Source organism: Bubalus bubalis, chromosome 8 (assembly GCF_019923935.1).
Source record: "Bubalus bubalis isolate 160015118507 breed Murrah chromosome 8, NDDB_SH_1, whole genome shotgun sequence".
Taxonomy (NCBI): Eukaryota; Metazoa; Chordata; class Mammalia; order Artiodactyla; family Bovidae; genus Bubalus; species Bubalus bubalis.
In genome coordinates, this window is record NC_059164.1 from 13,088,269 (window position 1) to 13,108,336 (window position 20,068).

A 20,068-nucleotide genomic window follows, 5' to 3' on the forward strand; every position below is an offset into this window, starting at 1 on the left:
GGACAATTTGTTCCCAGTTTTTATTCCCTGCTCACTGAGTTATGTGCTGTTAAACATTTCCAGAAGACTGTCAAAATGTAAGCATCCTGAGGTTTACATCGGCCACACCATTAAACAACGTAGAAGCAACAAAATTTTAAACATTGTTTTCCAGCAATGGTAAATATTTTCACTAAGTAAAAACTGAAGCTTGAAATGCAATAAGCATTTTAAATGACTCCTTTCTGTGCCAGGATTCTTATGTTCCCCTGTGCAACCCCGGCTGCTTGGGATTAAGGCAACCCCAGGGAGCACAGCGAATGGTTGTGGGTTATGAGGTGTAGCATGAGCTTGGCGACATCTTGCCACCCAGCCTCAAGAAACCAGCCACGGCTGGAACCCAAGAATCAGCGTGTTCATTCTGTGGTCAGCTCCACATTTTTTCCCCTCCTAGAAAAAAAGTTGCTACACAAAAGTCAGGCCTCTCCCCCGCTCCCCCTCAAGCAATCAGGAGTGGACAGGGGCAGAGGGAGAGACTCCAGGGCTGGCGGGGCAGGGGGAGGCTGGCCCCCTTGGGTGGGCATTGCTCAGCTTTCAGTCCCTTGGCGAGGAGCAGGAAAAGAGCCACTGCAGAAACGGCGGCCACAGCGCTGCTGAGTATTGTGCTGTCACTTCAGGAAGAAGGAAAACCCAGAACAAATTTGACGTGGTTTTCACCGCACGGTGATTGCAGTCCTATTCAAGGATGTCACAGTCCCACCACCCACTGAGCACAACTCAGAAGGAAATGGGGCCTCCTGCGTGTCTCCAGTCACCGCCTACCCCGGAACAGACTAAGCCAAGGATTTTAAAGAAACACAGTCATGTGGGCCTATCTCCTTGGCTTCCTGGTACCTCTCTGCTTTCTCCTTTACTAAAGAGCATCATTCTCAGCTCCAGGTAGGACTAAGGGAAGCCAAGACGCTCTCCCACAGATGCAACACCTCTTAAAGAAGCAAGCAGGAGGACTTCCCTGGTGGTCCAGTGGCTAAGGCTCTGAGCTCCCAATGCAGGGGGCCCAGGTTCGATCCCTGGTCAGGGAACTAGATCCCACATGCTGCAACTAAGACCCCAGAGCAGTCAAATAAATAAGCAAATATTAAAACAAAAAAGCAGCAAGCAGGGCAGTGTACCGTGTCTTGAGATCTGGGTCAGTATTTATACCTGGAAAATCTGATCTTCCATAAAATTTCAAACAGTTGAAGAAAAGAAAGGCAAGGAGGCAGGGTTTACACTCAGGGGACTTTTCTCCACATTCCAAACAACAAAGCTTGAGTGCTGTGTTACTGTACCACCACCTAAATTTCTATGACGTATGTGGAATCTTGTGACTGGTCTTGGAGATTAAAATATAAATGTTGCTTGTCACACTGAGCAAGGGACTAGGGGAGGGGGGCAAGCTCAGGGAGACGGAGGGGATTCTCTTTGGTGTTTGCCAAACCAAAACCGTGAGGGAGCCGTGTATATATCTGTCCTATTTCTGGTGAGAATAACAAAGCTTTTGTTCACTGAAAAAAAAAAAACAAAAAAAAAACCCCAAAAAACACCACCACCAAAGCAGACTCACAGATGGTTTTTACACTTTCCCATTTTGAACAGTAACTCTGAATGTCAGATTTTGGAGACATAGGAAGTTCCAACTCAACTGACAATAAGTAACTCAGGAGCCCAACTGCAGCCTTAGGAGCACCCGGAATTCTGTCCAAGACTAACATCTTTCCCCTGGTCTTCACAGTGCGGGTCAAATATGACCCCAGGGGGCACACAGTGGTCCATGGTTTTGGTATGAGGAAGAGTCAGAGAAGATTAGAAGACACCATTGCCATTTTGTGCCAGTTTTCATGCCCGACCTCCAGTGAAACTCGGTATTGATTCTCACAGTAAGAGACTGCAGAGAGCACTGAGGATGACTAGAGCAGTGTCAGCCTGCTAGGGTCCTCCCTCCTCGGGGAGCAAACGTAAAGAGCCTCTCCTACGCTGAACGCTGGCATACTGAAGACGCGGGTGCACAGCACCCTGCAAGACCAGCGAGGCAAACCGAGGCCGATGTGAACCAGCCACCCTCAAAATGAGACTCCGAGGGTCCAGTCATGACCACTCTTGCAGTCATTTGCCACATGACGTGACAAGAGCAAAAACACTCAGTAGCTTTAAAAATAGTTTATTTCCTTCCTCACAGACACATGAGCCTTCTGACCATTGTTCGAGGCACCACAAATTAAATAAAAATGCATATTACAATGTATTTTTCCATGATTCAAGATAAAGTGGATTTTAAAAGCAAATGGATGCCAACTACGGAGGGCTGGGAGGGGCGAGGGTAGGTATCAGTAATGGAGGGCACGCGTTTTTCTGCAGTGTTTACTGAAACAGGCGGTGGTCAGCACGTGTGCCTCCTACGAGCAGTCATCCCAAGCCAGGAGCGGGGCTGTGTCTCTGGGTTTCTCCGTCCGTCGAGTGCAGAGCCAAGAGTACTTTCTCTAAAGTACAAAGACCTCCCCTCTGGTAGCCTGGGTACCAGTAACAGAATATGATTATTAAACATCTTCAATGTGGTTTTCATTACAAAACAACATGTTTCACATCAAAGCTTCATAATATAATCCAGAGTCAGAATTAGTGTGTGTTTAGAATCTGAAGCCAGGCTGGCTATTTCTGATAATGTTTTCGTTTCTTCCAGTGTTTTTTTCTCTTTTTATAAAGATGCACCCAGTCTCCTGCACAGGAGCACTTGCTTGGAGCACCATGATTGCTTCTCAGCAGCTTCCTCTGGGCTGTCGTCCTAATCTGAGGAGAATGGTTCTAATTCCTATTCAGACTTGCTTCTTCCTCCAGATCAGGTTAATGTTGGCCAAATCCCAGGAGATGTCAGGTACCAGCACAGGTTTGTGAGAAGAGGCCCAAAGAATAACTATGAATAATTTCACAATGATCTAGTTAGGAAAACACACAGAAAAAGGAATGATTTCACCTTATCAAAAGCCTCGACTTGAATTTAAACAGGAGATGGAAGTGACAGGGATGAAGTGTTTCCATTGGGATGGGGTGTTCTCTCCAACAGTCGCACCAGAGACGCTGCGATGGCCTGGTGGGTGCCAGGCCTCCTACGGGCCTCCACCCATGGCTTGTGAGGTAGATGCTGATGGCTTGAAGAGAGGTAGGTAAAGTCCAAATTTGTTTTCAATCCCTGCAAATGTTGCAACTGCCAGTTTGTAGCCCCCAACGTGATCAGGATTGGGAGCAGGCAGGGTGATCCTGGATTTAGGAACTGGCTCTGATCCCATGGGTTTCCTACAAGAAGGGAAAATAGAGTGAGAACCTGAGGGGTTTTGTTTAACTTGGTAAAAGCAACATTCAAAAACTGCTAACATCTGGATCATAGAGGAGTTGTGGAATTCTGGTTACTTGTATGTTCCCTTTGGAAATGAATCTGATAACATGATTTCAGTCTTTTCCTACATCTCTTCTACTTCATCACAGGGACTAAAAGGACATACCTTTCTGGATGACCACAGAGGATTAGAAGCAGCTGAAGTTTAGCAAGCTACTTACACGCCTCCGAAATCAATGTAGAACCATCGCTGGAGCAATTCATAGGTCAGCAAAGTCACACCAAACTGGGGGGAGGACCGAAACACACGAGCTTGGGGGGAGAATAGGAAGAAACAGACACTGGTTAAGATTTTAAAAATTCGCCTGATACCAAAGGTTTCATTAAGAGCAAATTATTTCCATACCGCCAGCTCCTTTCCACAAAGCTTTCGGGCCTTCCTCGCGCAGGATCTTCCGAAAGCAGTCTATCACTCCGCTGTAAGTGGTCTGGCCAGCCCGGGCGGCCACCTGTAATCGCGTCTTGATGACATCAGCAGGGGTCACCAGTGAGGCTGCAGGCATACCTGCCAGAAAAGACAACACCTTTGCAGTCGGGTCACGCTCTCACTGCGTAAAAGCAACTGTGCCGTGCACTGCCGGCCGTGGAAAGAAAGCTAAGGCTGGGATGGAGCCAAAGGCCTGTTCGCTGTCGCCTCTGGGAAATGCAGCTGTGACTCTGGTCCGCAGGCGTGGAGGCTCCACCACACCTCATGGAGTACACGCCTCGCCTCTCCGTCCCCAGACCACCAACCTCCATCTGTCACGCTTATATTCTTACACAGTCTCAGGAATTATAGATCAACACAACTTCAAATGGTTGAAAACAAATGGAGAACGATTTTGGGGTTTTTTTTTGTTATTGTTGTTTTTTTACCTTTTTTTTTGCTTTCCTGTTGAAATCAGAGTTATTGGGTCTGATTTTTCAGAGGTGAAGCTTGTTATCCGTTTCCTCTTCCTGCTTCTCTGCGGCTGCTGGCAGTCAGCGGAGGTGCCTTCTCATACACATTCAACCGCTCGCACCCTCCAAACCCTAACCTCTCCGGTTACACCAGAAAAGACTTTACTGATAGCTAAACAAACATTGTGTGTGCGTGCGTGTGTGCGTGCGTGCGTGTGTGTGTGTGTGTGTGCATGTGTGAAGGGGGGGTGACCTGAGGGGGAGGCACCCACAGATAATACTTTAGGACTCCTCTTTCCTATGATTGACATCTCCCAAAAAAAATATCTGCCAGAAATCTTAAAATTTATACTGGCTGATAATCAATGAAAAAGAAAACAGCAACAACGACAACAAAACCCTCCCAGAATTACCAATGGGAAATTTTTCTACAGTCATTTTATCCAAACTGGGGCAGCCCATGTTTAGATTTTTTAAAAGCGAGACTGTACTCAGAAGACACTGTCTCTTATGGTTTTATTACTTTTCCATTATGAACCTATTCCAAACCAAATTGGTCAAATGCAGATGCATAAATCTCCTTTGCTTTTTTTAAGGCTTAATAATTCTGTAAGAATTTCGGTCCAAACCAACGTGGTCTGGCTCACAGCTCCATCTCATCCTTCTAAGAGACAGCTTTAAAGTTACAGGGTGTGCGTGCGCGCCCGGGGGAATCCGCATGGTACACGTTTGCATTTATATCGCTAAGCGGTATCTTCTCCTCTTCCATCTTTCCCAAGGCTCCTCAACCATTCATCTGAACGGTTTTTATGAAACACATGGTATCTTTGCATGTGAAAAAGCTCGCTTTATATCCAGCGCTTCACTGGATAAGTCATACTGAATTTCCTATTAGCTTAGAGGAATTATTTTAACTTTAAGCCAGGAATTTATCCTCCAACATAATGGAAGGAAACATGAAAAATGCTTAGAAACCCACTGTGTTCACACCAATTTTGTTTCACTTCCTGGTTTAGAAAGAGTTTAGCAAGGCTGTCTGCTTTAGACATGTAATAAAATCCTTCTTACAAGGGTGGGCAGGCATGGCAGAGCGTGACTGTGAAAGACACACAAGCAATAAAATGGGTAACAAGTTTCCTTCAGTTAGGGTAGTTTTCATAAATAGCTACTTGCTATGAAGAGAGAGAGAAGTACTGGGGAGGGCAGGGAGGAAAGACACTGATCAGTGGAATAAGAATGCTAAGGGAAATGTGTAAGATGTTTAATAAGCTGTCTGGCAAAACTGATTGGGGTGTGTGGGTGCATGTGTGTAAAGTGGGGGCGGGTTCTGGAAACGAAGCAGCCTGCACAGGACTCTCATCCTGTCCACCACCAGCTCCCACCTCTCCCTGGAGGACAGCTGCTAGGGCTGCGGAGGGGCGGAGTATATCCCTGTGGACGGGATTTCTGGTGTGGAGACTTGCTAAATTCACCAGGAGAACAACATCAGGCTGCTCCACAGCTAGGCTGGGAAGGCAGCATTTACCAGGAAGAGCTTGGCTCCCGGACATGTGTTGATTTGGGGGATCAGGGATGGAAAAGACTCGAAGCAACTTTGCCTGGTTTCTTCAGGCTTGCTTAAGGATAAGATGACGCTGATCAAGAGGTCAAGTTTCCTCTGATCCCAAAGATGGGAGAGCAAGAGGAGGCTAGGAAACAGGGACGGGACCCACCTCCCACCTGATGCTTCAGTGATGAGACACATGATGAGATCTTCGGACCGCGTACTATGTATGACAGGGATGTTCTCCAGCCAAATCAAAAAAATGATAACTTTTTAAGGGGGTGCCCAGTAGCTAGACAGTAGAAGTTTGTTTACCACAAAAAGAAAGCATGATTGGCAAAATACAGCTTTGGTACAAGGACATATTATTGTATAACACAGGGGATATAGCCAATATTTTACAATAATTACAAATGGAATATAACCTTTAAAAATTGTGAATCACTATGCTGTACATATGAAACATATAATACTATATATAACCCGTGCCTCAAAAAAAAAGACCCCAGCAAAGACCAATAAACAGATATCATAAGACCAAAAAAAAAAACAAAGAAACAAACCCAAATCTGGGGGGAGTCAGCCTTAATTTTAACAAATATTCCATTAGTATTTGTAAAAAAAAAAAAATTGCTTCTCTGTTTATGGGACACAAAAGTTAACAGCTATTTATTTGGGAATCAAGGTTAAGAGTTTGCCAAAATCCCTTTGCACCCTTATGTACATTATCTACAAGATGTATCAGTTGCTAAGAAAAGCATAAAGATTTTCATTTAGAAAGAGAAAATATCACATTATCGTCATACTTCTAACTTGAGGTTTTATAAAACAACATTATGTTGATACTACAGTGAGGCTCCTTGGTGAATTTTACGTAAGTGTGAAATACGCCTCTGTGCTTCTGAATGCTGATTTTAAACCCTGAATTCCATTCAGTTTGACATTAATATTGCTACACTTGCTTATCGTTGGTATTTGCCAGGTACATATTTTTCCATCCATTCTCTTTCCATCTTTCTATGTCACTGTTTTCTCAAACTTCAGATGACTAGATTTCCTTTCACAACTTAGCTAAAAGCGTTAGCTTTCACTGGGGGCCTGAAGGCATGCAGCGGTGGCTTGGAGGCGATTCCGGCCATCCTGGGTTGGGGTTCCGGTTTTTATTTTCTCTGCTTCTAGGTGCTTCCCTTTTGATTTCACCCTTTCCTGACTCAGTTCAACTGAATAATGTGTTTGCTGCACAGGTGTGACAGTTCCAGCGTGAGCAACTGATGAGCCCTGACGTCTTCTCTGCAAGTTGAGGACCCGGCACCTCACCCGCCCCCCATCTTTGTCTTCCTTTCTGTTGCCTGCCTCCCAGTGACCCTTCCTGGGTAAAAAACACAAACCAAAGTGAGCAGTTATTCAGACTGACTCTAGGGTTTAACTTTGATTTGCTCAGTTTGGTACATCCCACATTCTCCTCTTTCTTAAATTCACTTACATTCATTTTGCCTCCCAGAGGTCTGTGGGGGTCCTTGAGCCCTGGCTGGGAGGGACCACCTTGGGACTGGCACCCACTCCTGAAGGCGAGTGCGCCCACTGGGAAGGAGACTGCAGTTCATGCCCTCCCCTCTGGTTGTGAGGGAACCCGGCACCATGGACGAGCAGCCAGTCTTCCATTACTGGCTTGTTTTCTGTCCTCTTTTCCTTATCCTTCTCCCTGAGTAAGTCCTACTAAACAGATGTTAGACCTCCTGGGCTCATCTTACATCTCTCTTAAATCTTCTGTTATTTCTCATCTCTGTACTTGTGATCCATGTACAGTTGCTCAGTCATGTCCAACTCTTTGCGACCCCAAGGACCATAGCGCACCAGGCTCTTTCTGTCCATGGGATTTCCCAGGCAAGCATACTGCAGTGGGTAGCCATTTCCTGCTCCAGGGGATCTTCCTGACCCAGGGATGGAACCCACATCTCTGGCACTGCAGGCGGATTCTTCACCAGTGAACCACCTGGGAAGCCCCATTTGTGATCCATATTCTAGAGGGTTTTGTTTGTTTTCTCCCATGCCTTTATTTCCCATGTGTCAAATCTGGTGTTTTTCTATGGACTTTTAATTCTAGCCATCTTTTCATTAACTTTCGAGAAAGCTTCCTGACTGGTTGTTTCTTTCAAATCTGAGGACCTTAATTATAGTTCTTAAAAGTTCTGCTCTGTTCCCTGAACGGCCTGTTTTCTCTGTCATTCTTTTATATACTTAGCTTATTGCGCCTTCTTGTCTGAGGACCCCTGGCTGTCTACTGGCATTCAAGTTCAAAGGCCAGGCTGATGAGTGCTGTGGACGGCTCCCGCTGCACCCGGGTCAGCCTCACACACAGGGCTGGTGACAGAGGTTTTGTGAAATGGGTGAGGCCTGGCAACTGGACAGGAGTTAAAGATAGGCCTACAGGGCAGGGACCTTCCAAATCCTGCCACGTGGGATGCTTCACGCTGGACGTAGAAGGAATTATTTCCTACCCTTCTTTGGAAGGGCTGCCATTAGTTCATTCCCTTCCCCGCCCACCCCCGCGACTTTGGTAAAGGTCTGGAATTACCATAAACCTTGCCCTGGTCTCTGTTCTTTACAACTGCCCTCTCCAAGCAAGTGTTTCCTTTCTTTAGAACACAGCTCTGGGCTTTTAGCAGGGATTCAAATATTGCCTGAAGCTTCACATTAAAAGGAGAAGAGAGAGGAGCAAGCTGACCTTCCCGCAGTAAATGAAGTTCCTTAACTCGTGTTAACCATTTACCCTACAACCTCCCTCCCACACTCCAGGCATTTTATCCATTGTTCACTTGGAGGTTCAAATTATCTGGTTCTGATCTGACAATAAAGGACAGAAATGGCATGGACCTAACAGAAGCAGAAGATATTAAGAACAGGTGGCAAGAATACACAGAAGAACTGTACAAAAAAGAGCTTCATGACCCAGATAACCACGATGGTGTGATCACTCACCTAGAGCCAGACATCCTGGAATGCAGTCAAGTGGGCCTTAGGAAGCATCACTACTAACAAAACTAGTGGAGGAGATGGAATTCCAGTTGAGCTATTTCAAATCCTAAAAGATGATGCTGTGAAAGTGCTGCACTCAATAAGCCAGCAAATTTGGAAAACTCAGCAGTGGCCATAGGACTGGAAAAGGTCAGTTCTCATTCCAATCCCAAAGAAAGGTAATGCCAAACAATGTTCAAACTACCGCACAATTGCACTCATCTCAAACACTAGCAAAGTAATGCTCAAAATTCTCCAAGCTAGGCTTCAACAGTACATGAACTGTGAACTTCCAGATGTTCAAGCCAGATTTAGAAAAGGCAGATGAACCAGAGATCAATTGCCAACATCTGTTGCATCACTGAAAAAGTGAGCGAGTTCCAGAAAAACATCTACTTCTGCTTTATTGACTATGCCAAAGCCTTTGACTGTGTGGATCGCAACAAACTGTGGAAAATTCTTAAAGAGATGGGAACACCAGACCACCTGACCTGCCTCCTGAGAAATCTGTATGCAGGTCAGAAAGCAACAGTTAGAACTGGACAGGGAACAACAGAGTGGTTCCAAATTTGGAAAGGAGTACGTCAAGGCTGTGTATTTTTACCTTGCTTATTTAATTTATATGCAGAGTACATCATGAGAAATCCTGGGCTGGACGAAGCATAAGCTGGAATCAAGACTGCCCGGAGAAATATCAATAACCTCAGTTATGCAGATGACACTTTGCATTATGGCAGAAAGCGAAGAAGAACTAAAGAGCCTTTTGATGAAAGTGAAAGAGGAGAGTGAAAAAGTTGGCTTAAAACTCAACATTCAGAAAACTAAGATCATGGCAACTGGTCCCATCACTTCATGTCAAATAGATGGGGAAACAGTTCAGGTCACTTGCTGTTTCTGACTCTTTGTGACCCCATGGACTGCAGCACACCAGGCTTCCCTGTCCATCACCAACTCCCGGGGTTTACTCAGACTCATGTCTATTGAGCCGGTGATGACATCCAACCATCTCATCCTCTGTCATCCCTTTCTCCTCCTGCCTTCAATCTTTCCCAGCATCAGGGTCTTTTCAAATGAGTCAGTTCTTCACATCAGGTGGCCAAAGTATTGGAGTTTCAGCTTCAACATCAGTCCTTCCAATGAATATTCAGGACTGATCTCCTTTAGGATGGGCTGGTTGGATCTCCTTGCTGTCCAAGGGACTCTCAAGAGTCTTCTCCAACACCACAGTTCAAAAGCATCAGTTCTTCAGCGCTCAGCTTTCTTCACAGTCCAACTCTCACATCCATACATGACTGACTACTGGAAAAACCATAGCTTTGACTAGATGGACCTTTATCAGCAAAGTAATGTCTCTGTTTTTTAATATGCTGTCTAGGTTGGTCATAACTTTTCTTCCAAGGAGCAAGTGTCTTTTAATTTCATGGCTGCAGTCACCATCTGCAGTGATGTTGGAGCCCCCCAAAATAAAGTCTGTCACTGTTTCCAGTTTCCCCATCTATTTGCCATGAAGTGATGGGACCAGATGCCATGATCTTCGTTTTCTGAATGTTGAGTTTTAAGCCAACTTTTTCACTCTCTTCTTTCACTTTCATCAACAGGCTCTTTACTTCTTTGCTTTCTGCCATAAGGGTGGTGTCATCTGCATATTTGAAGTTATTGATATTTCTCCCGGCAATCTGGATTCCAGCTTGTGCTTCATCTAGCCCAGCATTTCTCATGATGTACTCTTCATATAAGTTAAATAAGCAGGGTGACAGTACACAGCCTTGATGTCTCCTTTCCCGATTGGAACCAGTCTGTTCCAAATCAGACTGGAAACAATTCAATGGAAACAGTGACAGACTTTATTTTCTGGGCTCCAAAATCACTGCAGATGGTGACTGCAGCCATGAAATTAAAAGACACTTGCTCCTTGCAAGAAAAGTTATAACCAACCTAGACAGCATATTAAAAAGCAGAGATATTACTTTGCTAACAAAGTTCCATCTAGTCAAAGCTATGGTTTTTCCAGTTGTCATGTATGGATGTGAGAAGTGGACTATAAAGAAAGCTGAGCACTAAAAAATTGATGCTTTTGAATTGTGGTGTTGCAGAAGACTCTTGAGAGTCCCTTGGACTGCAAGGAGATCCAACCAGCCCATCCTAAAGGAGATCAGTCCTGAATATTCATTGGAAGGACTGATGTTGAAGCTGAAACTCCAATACTTTGGCTACTTGATGTGAAGAACGGACTCATTTGAAGAGACCCTGATGCTGGGAAAGATTGAAGGCAGGAGGAGAAAGGGACAACAGAGGATGAGATGGTTGGACGGCATCACTGACTCAATGGACATGAGTTTGTCAACTCCAGGAGTTGGTGATGGACAGGGAAGCCTAGTGTGCTGCAGTCCATGGGGTCGCAAAGAGTCGGACATGACTGAGCGACTGAACTGAACTGATCTGAACATTAATAAAGCAGCTTCTCCTGCCTGTGTTTTGGGCTATGGCATTTTTTTTTTGTTGTTATTTCAAGTTTGGATTGGCTGTCTTCTGAAGGCTGGTACTAATAAGGATTTATAGAAACTATTTTCTAACATTTTAAGTTATCTGCGAGGCAAGATGGATGAACATGCTCAGTCCATTACCTTTATCCACCTTCTCTACTACTTGTTTTTTTTTTTTTTAAGGATCTAAGAATTGCTTTAAATTATCCTAAGCTCTATATCTACATAATTTAAAAATTGCTATATTTTATATAATTATGTGCCAATGGTACTTTTCTCCTAACTCAATTCTTCTAATACATTTGTGAAAGCATCATGATCAGTCACACTCATAACTCTCCCGTATCTGTACTTTCAACAGCTGTTAAAGATATTTCTGAATTGCTACTTAAACTAATTAATTCAACGATCACAGGACCATCACTGCAGTCTGACTTGTTCCTCTACCTCACCACTCTGAAATTAAGACCCTCTGGGATGAGCTGCTCTGTAATATTTGATAAGTATTAGATATCCTTCATTTGATATTATCCATAAAGCACTTTGAAATGCCCTTCTTTAATCAAAAAAGCAACACTTAATTAGAGTGAATTAGACCTTGGTTCCTTAATTTCAGGTCCCTGGCATCAACCCTCACCTTCTGACACGTGAAGCACTTTGGCTAATGAACATAAATTCAAACATCCGTTAGTCTTAACCCAATCCTGTGATTTAATAGAGATGTTCCCAGTATTTAAAGATCTTCCAAGTTTATAACCAGATATGCTAAGTCGCTTCAGTTGTGTCTGATTCTGTGTGACCCCATAGACGGCAGCCCACCAGGCTCCCCCGTCCCTGGGATTCTCCAGGCAAGAACACTGGAGTGGATTGCCATTTCCTTCTCCAATGCATGAAAGAGAAAGTGAAAGTGAAGTCGCTCAGTCGTGTCCAACTCTTAGCAACCCCACGGACTGCAGCCTACCAGGCTCCTCTGTCCATGGATTTTCCAGGCAAGAGTACTGGAGTGGGGTGCCACTGCCTTCTCCAACAACCAGATATACACAGACCCAAAAAACTGTAATAGTCTCTACATTTTAAGATACCGACAACCAGCTGTTATGTTAAAAAGTTGCATATTACTAAAGCAACCTAACTTTAAATCAAATCAAATTTTTTGGAGAAAGTCAGGTAATACTTACTGAATAACTAAAATTCCTGTCAAAACATAAAAGGGGAAAATCATATTCACTGAACCCAGATGGATCTTATGTATAATAGCATTGTCCAACAAAAAATATATGTAGCCTGTATAAGAGATCAACTGAAGTATAAAATATAAAAATTATATTTTGTATAAAAATGTTTATTCTGTCACATAAAAATAGTACTGAGACATTTCTCATAATAAATAAGTTAGTGGTCAATTACTATTCCTTACAGCTTATTTTGAGATCAGATTCCCTCCTTTCTCTTAATGATAACAAAGATCACTTTGGCCTTGGAACCTACCTACTCCCTCCCCGGGCTTTGTGACTATGCACCCCATCAACATGTCCTCTCCTGATTCATTTTTAGGTATTTTAATTTGGATTTTCAGGTAAATAATCATTTTCAAATAATGACAGACTCATTTCTTCTAATACTTATGACTGTTACTTCCCTTTCATGTTTTCCATATTGACTGGCACCTCCAAAACAAGGCTCAAAAACAGGGTAACCAAAACCTTCTTAATTTTAATGAGACTGTCCAACAAAGACAGAGAGGCAGAGGTCAGAACATCAGGAGGGGAAGACCACTGAGGCCCATTTAGGAGCGAGCTGCACTGTGACCATGGAAGGATTCCTTCCATCTTACTGTCCACCTCCCCTTCCCTGTAAGACAGGGTGATATGTAAGACAGAGGTTGTCACTGGTTTTTTTCTCGAAAGGACAGATCAGCCACAAAGCTTGATGACATTTGCCATGGCTTCTGTTATTTGTTATGAAATTAAGGAAGTAGCTCAGTTCTCCTTACACAGTTGATACAGACTTGTGGAATATTCAAGATCATCAAGCTTTGTGGCTGATCTGTTCTTTTGAGAAAAAAACCAATGACAACCTCTGTCTTACATATCACCCTGTCTTACAGGGAAGGGGAGGTGGACAGTAAGATGGAAGGAATCCTTCCATGGTCACAGTGCAGCTCGCTCCCAAATGGGCCTCAGTGGTCTTCCCCTCCTGATGTTCTGACCTCTGCCTCTCTGTCGTCTCTGTGACATTACAGAGGCTGATCAGAATGACCAATGGGACAGTGTGGAAATGAAGGGGTGCGACTGTTCATAAAGACACTGCAACTTCTGCTTTCTCTTCTTCTCTCCTACCCCTCCCTCATCTTGCTCTGGGGGAAGCCAGCGGCCGTGGCATGAGGACACCCAAGGAGCCACAGAGCGGCCATGTGGCAAGGAATCAATGGACCAGCCAACGCCATGTGATCGAGCCATCCTGAAAATGCTTCCTCCACCCCGGCCAGGCCTTCCGGAGCCCTGGCTGACATCCCCACAACAGACTTGAGCTAGAGGGCACCCACAGAAGCTGCTCCTGACCCACAGATCCTGGCATAATAAATATTTGTTGTTTTAAGCTGGTAAGTTTTGACATAATGTGTTATGTGGCAACCAATAACTAATATAGATGGTATCTGGAGAACAACTCTGAAAGATGATAGGATGGTTAGAGGGCTAAAATAATAGCAGCATGGAGATATAAACTAGTATGCCTTTAAATAATATATATATATATATATATTTTTTTTTTTTCACCAGCAAACTCATTTCAGAGAATTTATGTCTCCCAAAGAAATGATCTAAAACAGGGAGAAAAGTCTTATGCACAAAGATGTTTAACAATATTATGTATTTACATTTTTTCTGAAAAAAAGTTTATCATCTAAGATTGACGATGATGTAAGCATGCGGCAATTAAAAATTTCATTTACAAAGTTTTAAATTAAGAAAATTAATACTAGTACTGAACATTCAAAAATACGTATTAGAAAAAAAGAAAAAAATAATAAAAATACTTATTATGTCCCAGGTTCTTTCCTGGATCTTTGTACCTATTAATTCACTTGATCTTCATAATAGTCTTATGAGACTAAGACTATTCATAGCTCCATCCATAGGTGGAGAAACAAACAGAGAGACATTAAGTAACTCATTCGGGTCACATAGCTTTCAGTGGGGAAACTGGAATTTGAACCTAGATAGCCTGAGCCCACAGCACCTGCCGTCTTTCATTTTGCCATGATGGTGACCAACGCTTCAGAAATGATAGTGAGTGAATAACATACCCACAGTGTGATCACAGCCCTGTTAAAAACCACCCAAGGGGCAGAAATCAGCAAAAATGTTAAATGATGATTATCTTAGGTTCATAGAATAATGGAGTTGTTGTTGTTTAGTCTCTAAATCGTGTCCCACTCTTTGGCGACCCCATGGACTGTAGCCCTCCAGGCTCCTCTATCCATGGGATTTTCCAGGCAAGAATACTGGAGTGGGGTGCCACTTTCTTCTCCAGGGGATCTTCCCAATGCAGGGATTGAACCCATGGCTCCTACACTGGCAGGTGGATTCTAAGTGGTATGCTACTTTTCCCCAGTAGGTCCTACTGGCAAGCTGGTAAATTCTCACTTATTTTGGTAAGTGATTTGAAATAAATGGTATTATAACCTTTGGGCTCAAAACATTATCATTTATACATCTGTAAATGACATATAAAGGAAACAGTGAGTCAATGGCCAAACAGGCATTAAAACTGGGAATTCTATGCTCTAGTTATAAAATCATGATTTTCTGATGTAGGTAGAGTAATCTCACTGTGGATTCATATAATAAGGCTTCCTGAGCTGCCAGGTAAGGACAACCCTGCCTCATACAGTAACATCACCACCTTTGAAGAAAAACGATTAACCAAGAATTTAAGGCTTTGTCACCCTGCTTATTTAACATATATGCAGAGTACATCATGAGAAATGCTGGGCTGGAAGAAGCACAAGCTGGAATCAAGATTGCCGGGAGAAATATCAATAACCTCAGATATGCAGATGACACCACCCTTATGGCAGAAAGTGAAGAGGAACTAAAAATAAAAAGCCTCTTGAAGGTGAAAGAGGAGAGTGAAAAAGTTGGCTTAAAACTCAACATTCAGAAAACGATGATCATGGCATCTGGTCCCATCACTTCATGGGAAACAGTGGAAACCGTGTCAGACTTTATTTTTTGGGGCTCCAAAATCACTGCAGATGGTGACTGCAGCCATGAAATTAAAAGACGCTTACTCCTTGGAAGTTATGACCAGCCTAGATAGCATATTGAAAAGCAGAGACATTACCTTGCCGACAAAGGTCCGTCTAGTCAAGGCTATGGTTTTTCCAGTGGTCATGTATGGATGTGAGAGTTGGACTGTGAAGAAAACTGAGTGCTGAAGAATTGACTGCTTTGAACTGTGGTGCTGGAGAAGACTCTTGAGAGTCCCTTGGACTGCAAGGAGATCCAACCAGTCCATTCTGAAGGAGATCAGCCCTGGGATTTATTTGGAAGGAAGGATGCTAAAGCTGAAACTCCAGTACTTTGGCCATCTCATGTGAAGAGTTGACTCATTGGAAAAGACACTGATGCTGGGAGGGATTGGGGGCAGGAGGAGAAGGGGACGACAGAGGATGAGATGCCTGGACGGCATCACTGACTTGATGGACGTGAGTATGAGTGAACTCTGGGAGTTAGTGATGGACAGGGAGGCCTGGCGTGCTGCGATTCATGGGGTCACAAAGAGTCGGACACGACTGAGCCACTGAACTGAACTGAACTGGTGACTCAGATGGTAAAGAATCTGCCTGAAATGTAGGAGACCCGGGTTTGATCCCTGGGTCAGGAAGATCCCCTGGAGAAGGAAATGGCAACCCACTCCAGTATTCTTGCCTGGAGAATCCTGTGGACAGAAGAGCCTGGTGGGCTGTAGCCCAAGGGGTCGTGAAGAGTCAGACACAGCTGAGCAACTAACACCTTCGCTTCATGAGCTTGTGGCTCAGATGGTAAAGAATCTGCCTGCAAAGCAGGAGACCTGGGTTCAAGATGGACATGACTGAGCACAGCACCCAATAGAATAGTAGGAATTTAAAGAGTAGTTCCAGGGGTTCCTGCCTCCAGGGCTCCTCAGGCTACAGGCAGGACACAGGGGCTCACAAGACCGGAGAAAGTTTCTCAAAGCAGGGGGTAGGTCTCCAGAGAGGCAAGCCACACGTCTGAGGAGAGCAGCCCCTGTGTGGAAACTCGGAAGCCAGGCACCCCATGACTGCCTCAAGGTCTGTTAGCTCATTACCTGTTTGTCATTGCCCGGGGAGATAATCCAGATTGTTCTACCCTTGGGGTCTCTAAACAAGGAGCCGCCTCAAAGAGCTCAGTCATTCCTGTTGGGGCTATAACCGGATTTCCTCAAGGGATTTACATTGGGAATGGAAAAGCCAACTTCCGCATCTGTTTTCTTCCTTCATACTTGCACCGTAGCACTAGAGAAGACAGTCACTTCTCGCTGAGATTCAGTACATGCACGCACTCCAGTCTTATAACCTTACACAGCTAGCTGGAATCGGACCCAAGCAGCTTCCAGTTCCACTACATTTCTTTTCTCTCGATGAGAATAACTATTGCTTAAATTTCCTGGACGAGCTTTTATGTATTACTTCGGTTAGACACTTTTAGGGCTCAAGTATTAACATTTAAGGGATTCCCTGGTGGCTCAGACGGTAAAGTGTCTGCCCACAACGTGGGAGAGCCGGGTTCAACCCCTGGGTCGGGAAGATCCCCTGGAGAAGGAAACAGCAACCCACTCCAGTACTCTTGCCTGGAAAATTCCATGGATGGAGGAGCCTGGTGGGCTACAGTCCATGGGGTCACAAAGAGTTGGACACGACTGAGTGACTTCACTTTCTTTTTCTCACATTAACATTTAAAAAAAGAGTCTGACAGAATAGTTCTTGTTCTTACACTAGTAAATGAAACTACGAAAGGACATGAGCTTGAATTGGAATCTGACAATGTTACAAAATGCACCAATCTTTAACGAGCACTCCCCCCCTTTTTTTTTGGTGGTGGTAGGCGGGGAGGTAGTTAACGAATTAAGCTTGTCTAACAGCCAGATCTGCCAGAAGTAGGATTCATTTCTTTCCCTTTCTTTTCAGGAGCTCTTCAAAGCAATCTCTGGCCATCTCACATCAGTAACTAAGCAAAGACCCGGGTGCAGGGGCATGGGTGGGAGCAGAGCTCCAAGGACACTCACCAGCTATGGCGCCAGCTAAGAGCAGGCTTCCAGGGCTAATCTGCCCATCTTCATTTGCAAGGCCTGCCTTCACATGAGCGTAGCACGGGAAGTAGATGGCCGAGAAAGGAATGTCCCGCAGAAAGCAAGCCTTGGCACCCTGTGTGTTTGAAAAGGAAGAGAAACCACATGAAACACATATCCCATTGAGAAGATCAAGCTTCTTTGGAACTTCCCTCAGAACAAAATATTCCTGGAGAAGACCAAATGTGTACTTACAAGCTGAAAGGGGAATGGAAAAAAGTATATATAACCCGGATTCTGCAAGTAATAAGTCAGAATTTTGTAATTTAAAATAAAGCATTTTATTGCATGGTATGAGCAAGAAGGGAGAGTTCTTCCTTATTCTCATGGTAAGATTTTGGTGAAAACTGTTTTAGAACTCTGCCTGCAACATCCTTTTAAATCCCTAACTGATGGCAGGTCACTGGCATTTCAAGGAGGATTTGTTCTCAGAAGGTAGGCATCAACAATCAAGATGCCTCTTCGTTATACACCTGGAAGTGGGCAAATTATAGAGGTGGCAGGGCAAGGGGGTTGTTTTTTGTATTGTTTTTGAGACTCTCATGAAAATGTTGGATTTTTTCCCAGAAAAAATTACACATATGTAAAAAATTATATACCTTTTCAAGGGGTTCATGGATCCCCCAATTTATTCATGTACTTACCCTACTCTCCAGGGTCTATGAAACGTTGATAAATGCCTGTACTAAAACCTTAAAATGTTTATAATAATTTCTGTACATTTAAGAGCTCTGTGTAGAACAATTAGCAGCTAAGGCAAGGTCTTCACCAGATCATTTCTGGTGCCAAAATAATGCTATGGGGAGGCCTTGAAAATTGATGCATGCCCAGAAATATGATATAAAATTCTACCAAAAACCGCAAGACATATAATGTGTTTTAGGTAGGCTAAATAGGAAGGAAGCCCCCCTTTTCAACACCATTTCTTTCACAGATTTCTAATACCTAAAAATTTTCACCAAATTGAGAGATTCTTCAAAGACAGGAATGAATCCATTCGATTCCACAGATCTAGCCAAGCCCAGTGACATTTATTGAGGTCTAGTGATGTTGGATCTCGGCTATTAGCCTGATGCCAGGCTTCAATCTGTCAAAGCTCCTTAACACTACACATCTGTTATCGTAGCCTTTCCTTCTCTGACATCCGAATTACACTCCCGACTCATACTGAGCTTGTGGGTAATAAAACCCTTAGTCTTTTTCATAGGAACTGCTATTAACATAGGTCTACTGTAACTTAATTGATTGCCCTAAACAAGTAACATAAGCAGGGCTTTATGTTTAATCCTATTAAACTTCATCCTGGTTTGGCCCATCCTTCCAAGTGGAACAAATGCTTGGAATCTGGATTCTGTCATGTTGGCTGTTCTTCAACCAACTCACCCATGGATGTGTTAATAAGCTGCCTCTGCCCACTGTGAGTACAGATATTCTAAATAAATAAATAAAGGACATAGCTCTATCACATGTGGCCAATCAGCCCACACTTCTGTTAACCCCAACCTGTTAAATGACTAACTGAAAAGAAGAACCACAGCATTCATCAGAGCCAAATTCCTTATTTTATACATGTGCAAAATCAGCCCAGGACAGTTAACCTATCAACTGCATATTTATTAAGGGCCTTGCTGTTGACTTGCTCAAGGGACTTGCTTGGAGGCAGTGCCAGAGACGGGTCCAAAATGCAGGATGCTCGAGTTTTTGCCATCTCGCCCAGTTTTTCAAGAGGAAAAAGTACAGGGTAACACCAGTATCCATGCAGCATTCAATCCTTTCCTAACGATTTGTTTTTTTAAAGATTATAATCTGGGGAGTTCCTGTGTAGGGGTAATATTGTTACTCATTGGTTTGTCTATTTTCACTTCCTCTTCCCTATTTTGCCTCCAAACCTGCCTGTAAGTTCTCTTCCCTATTTGCTCACAAGCAGAGTCTGTCCAGGAGACATTCAAATTAGATACCAAACGACCATCTCAAATTAAGATCAGTTAAAACTTCTTCATGTTTGACTCCCTCTGTATGGTTAAAAAAAAAGCAAAACGAAACAGTGCCATTTTACGGACTTCCTAAACAAGTCACTTTGGAGTAATTGTTTAGAGCAATGTCACTCCTCCTCACACAAAGCTTGCTTTTTACTAATCTATTAGTTTTTAACTATTGACCTCATCTCCCGAATCTTTGCATCTGTAGCACTCTAGTCTATATGCTCTGGTAATACTACTGGTAATATTTTCCCTTTAACATATTTTCCTCTCCGATTATAAAGTATTAAGTGTTGATCTCAGACAATACAGGAGAATATTAACAATTGATAAACAGTGCAACTACTATATATGTTTTGGAGCACCACCTTCAAAAGTAATAGTAACAACCATTCCACATCTGGGA

At 43.6% G+C, this 20,068-nt stretch overlaps 1 protein-coding gene across 10 annotated transcripts in view; it reads right to left on the reverse strand.

Moving 5' to 3' along the window:
* Positions 1-2,163: 2,163 nt before the first annotated feature.
* SLC25A13 (solute carrier family 25 member 13) overlaps positions 2,164-20,068 on the reverse strand; it is a 228,256-nt gene continuing 210,351 nt past the window's right edge. For all 10 annotated transcript variants that reach the window (XM_006061079.4, XM_045166352.1, XM_044946462.2 and 7 more), the window contains 4 exons: positions 17,621-17,759; positions 3,756-3,914; positions 3,571-3,661; positions 2,164-3,309 (listed from right to left, as the gene is read on the reverse strand). In XM_006061079.4, coding sequence (XP_006061141.3) covers positions 3,123-3,309; positions 3,571-3,661; positions 3,756-3,914; positions 17,621-17,759 — 576 coding nt within the window. In that variant the 3' untranslated portion in view covers positions 2,164-3,122. The remainder of the gene's footprint in view (positions 3,310-3,570; positions 3,662-3,755; positions 3,915-17,620; positions 17,760-20,068) is intronic.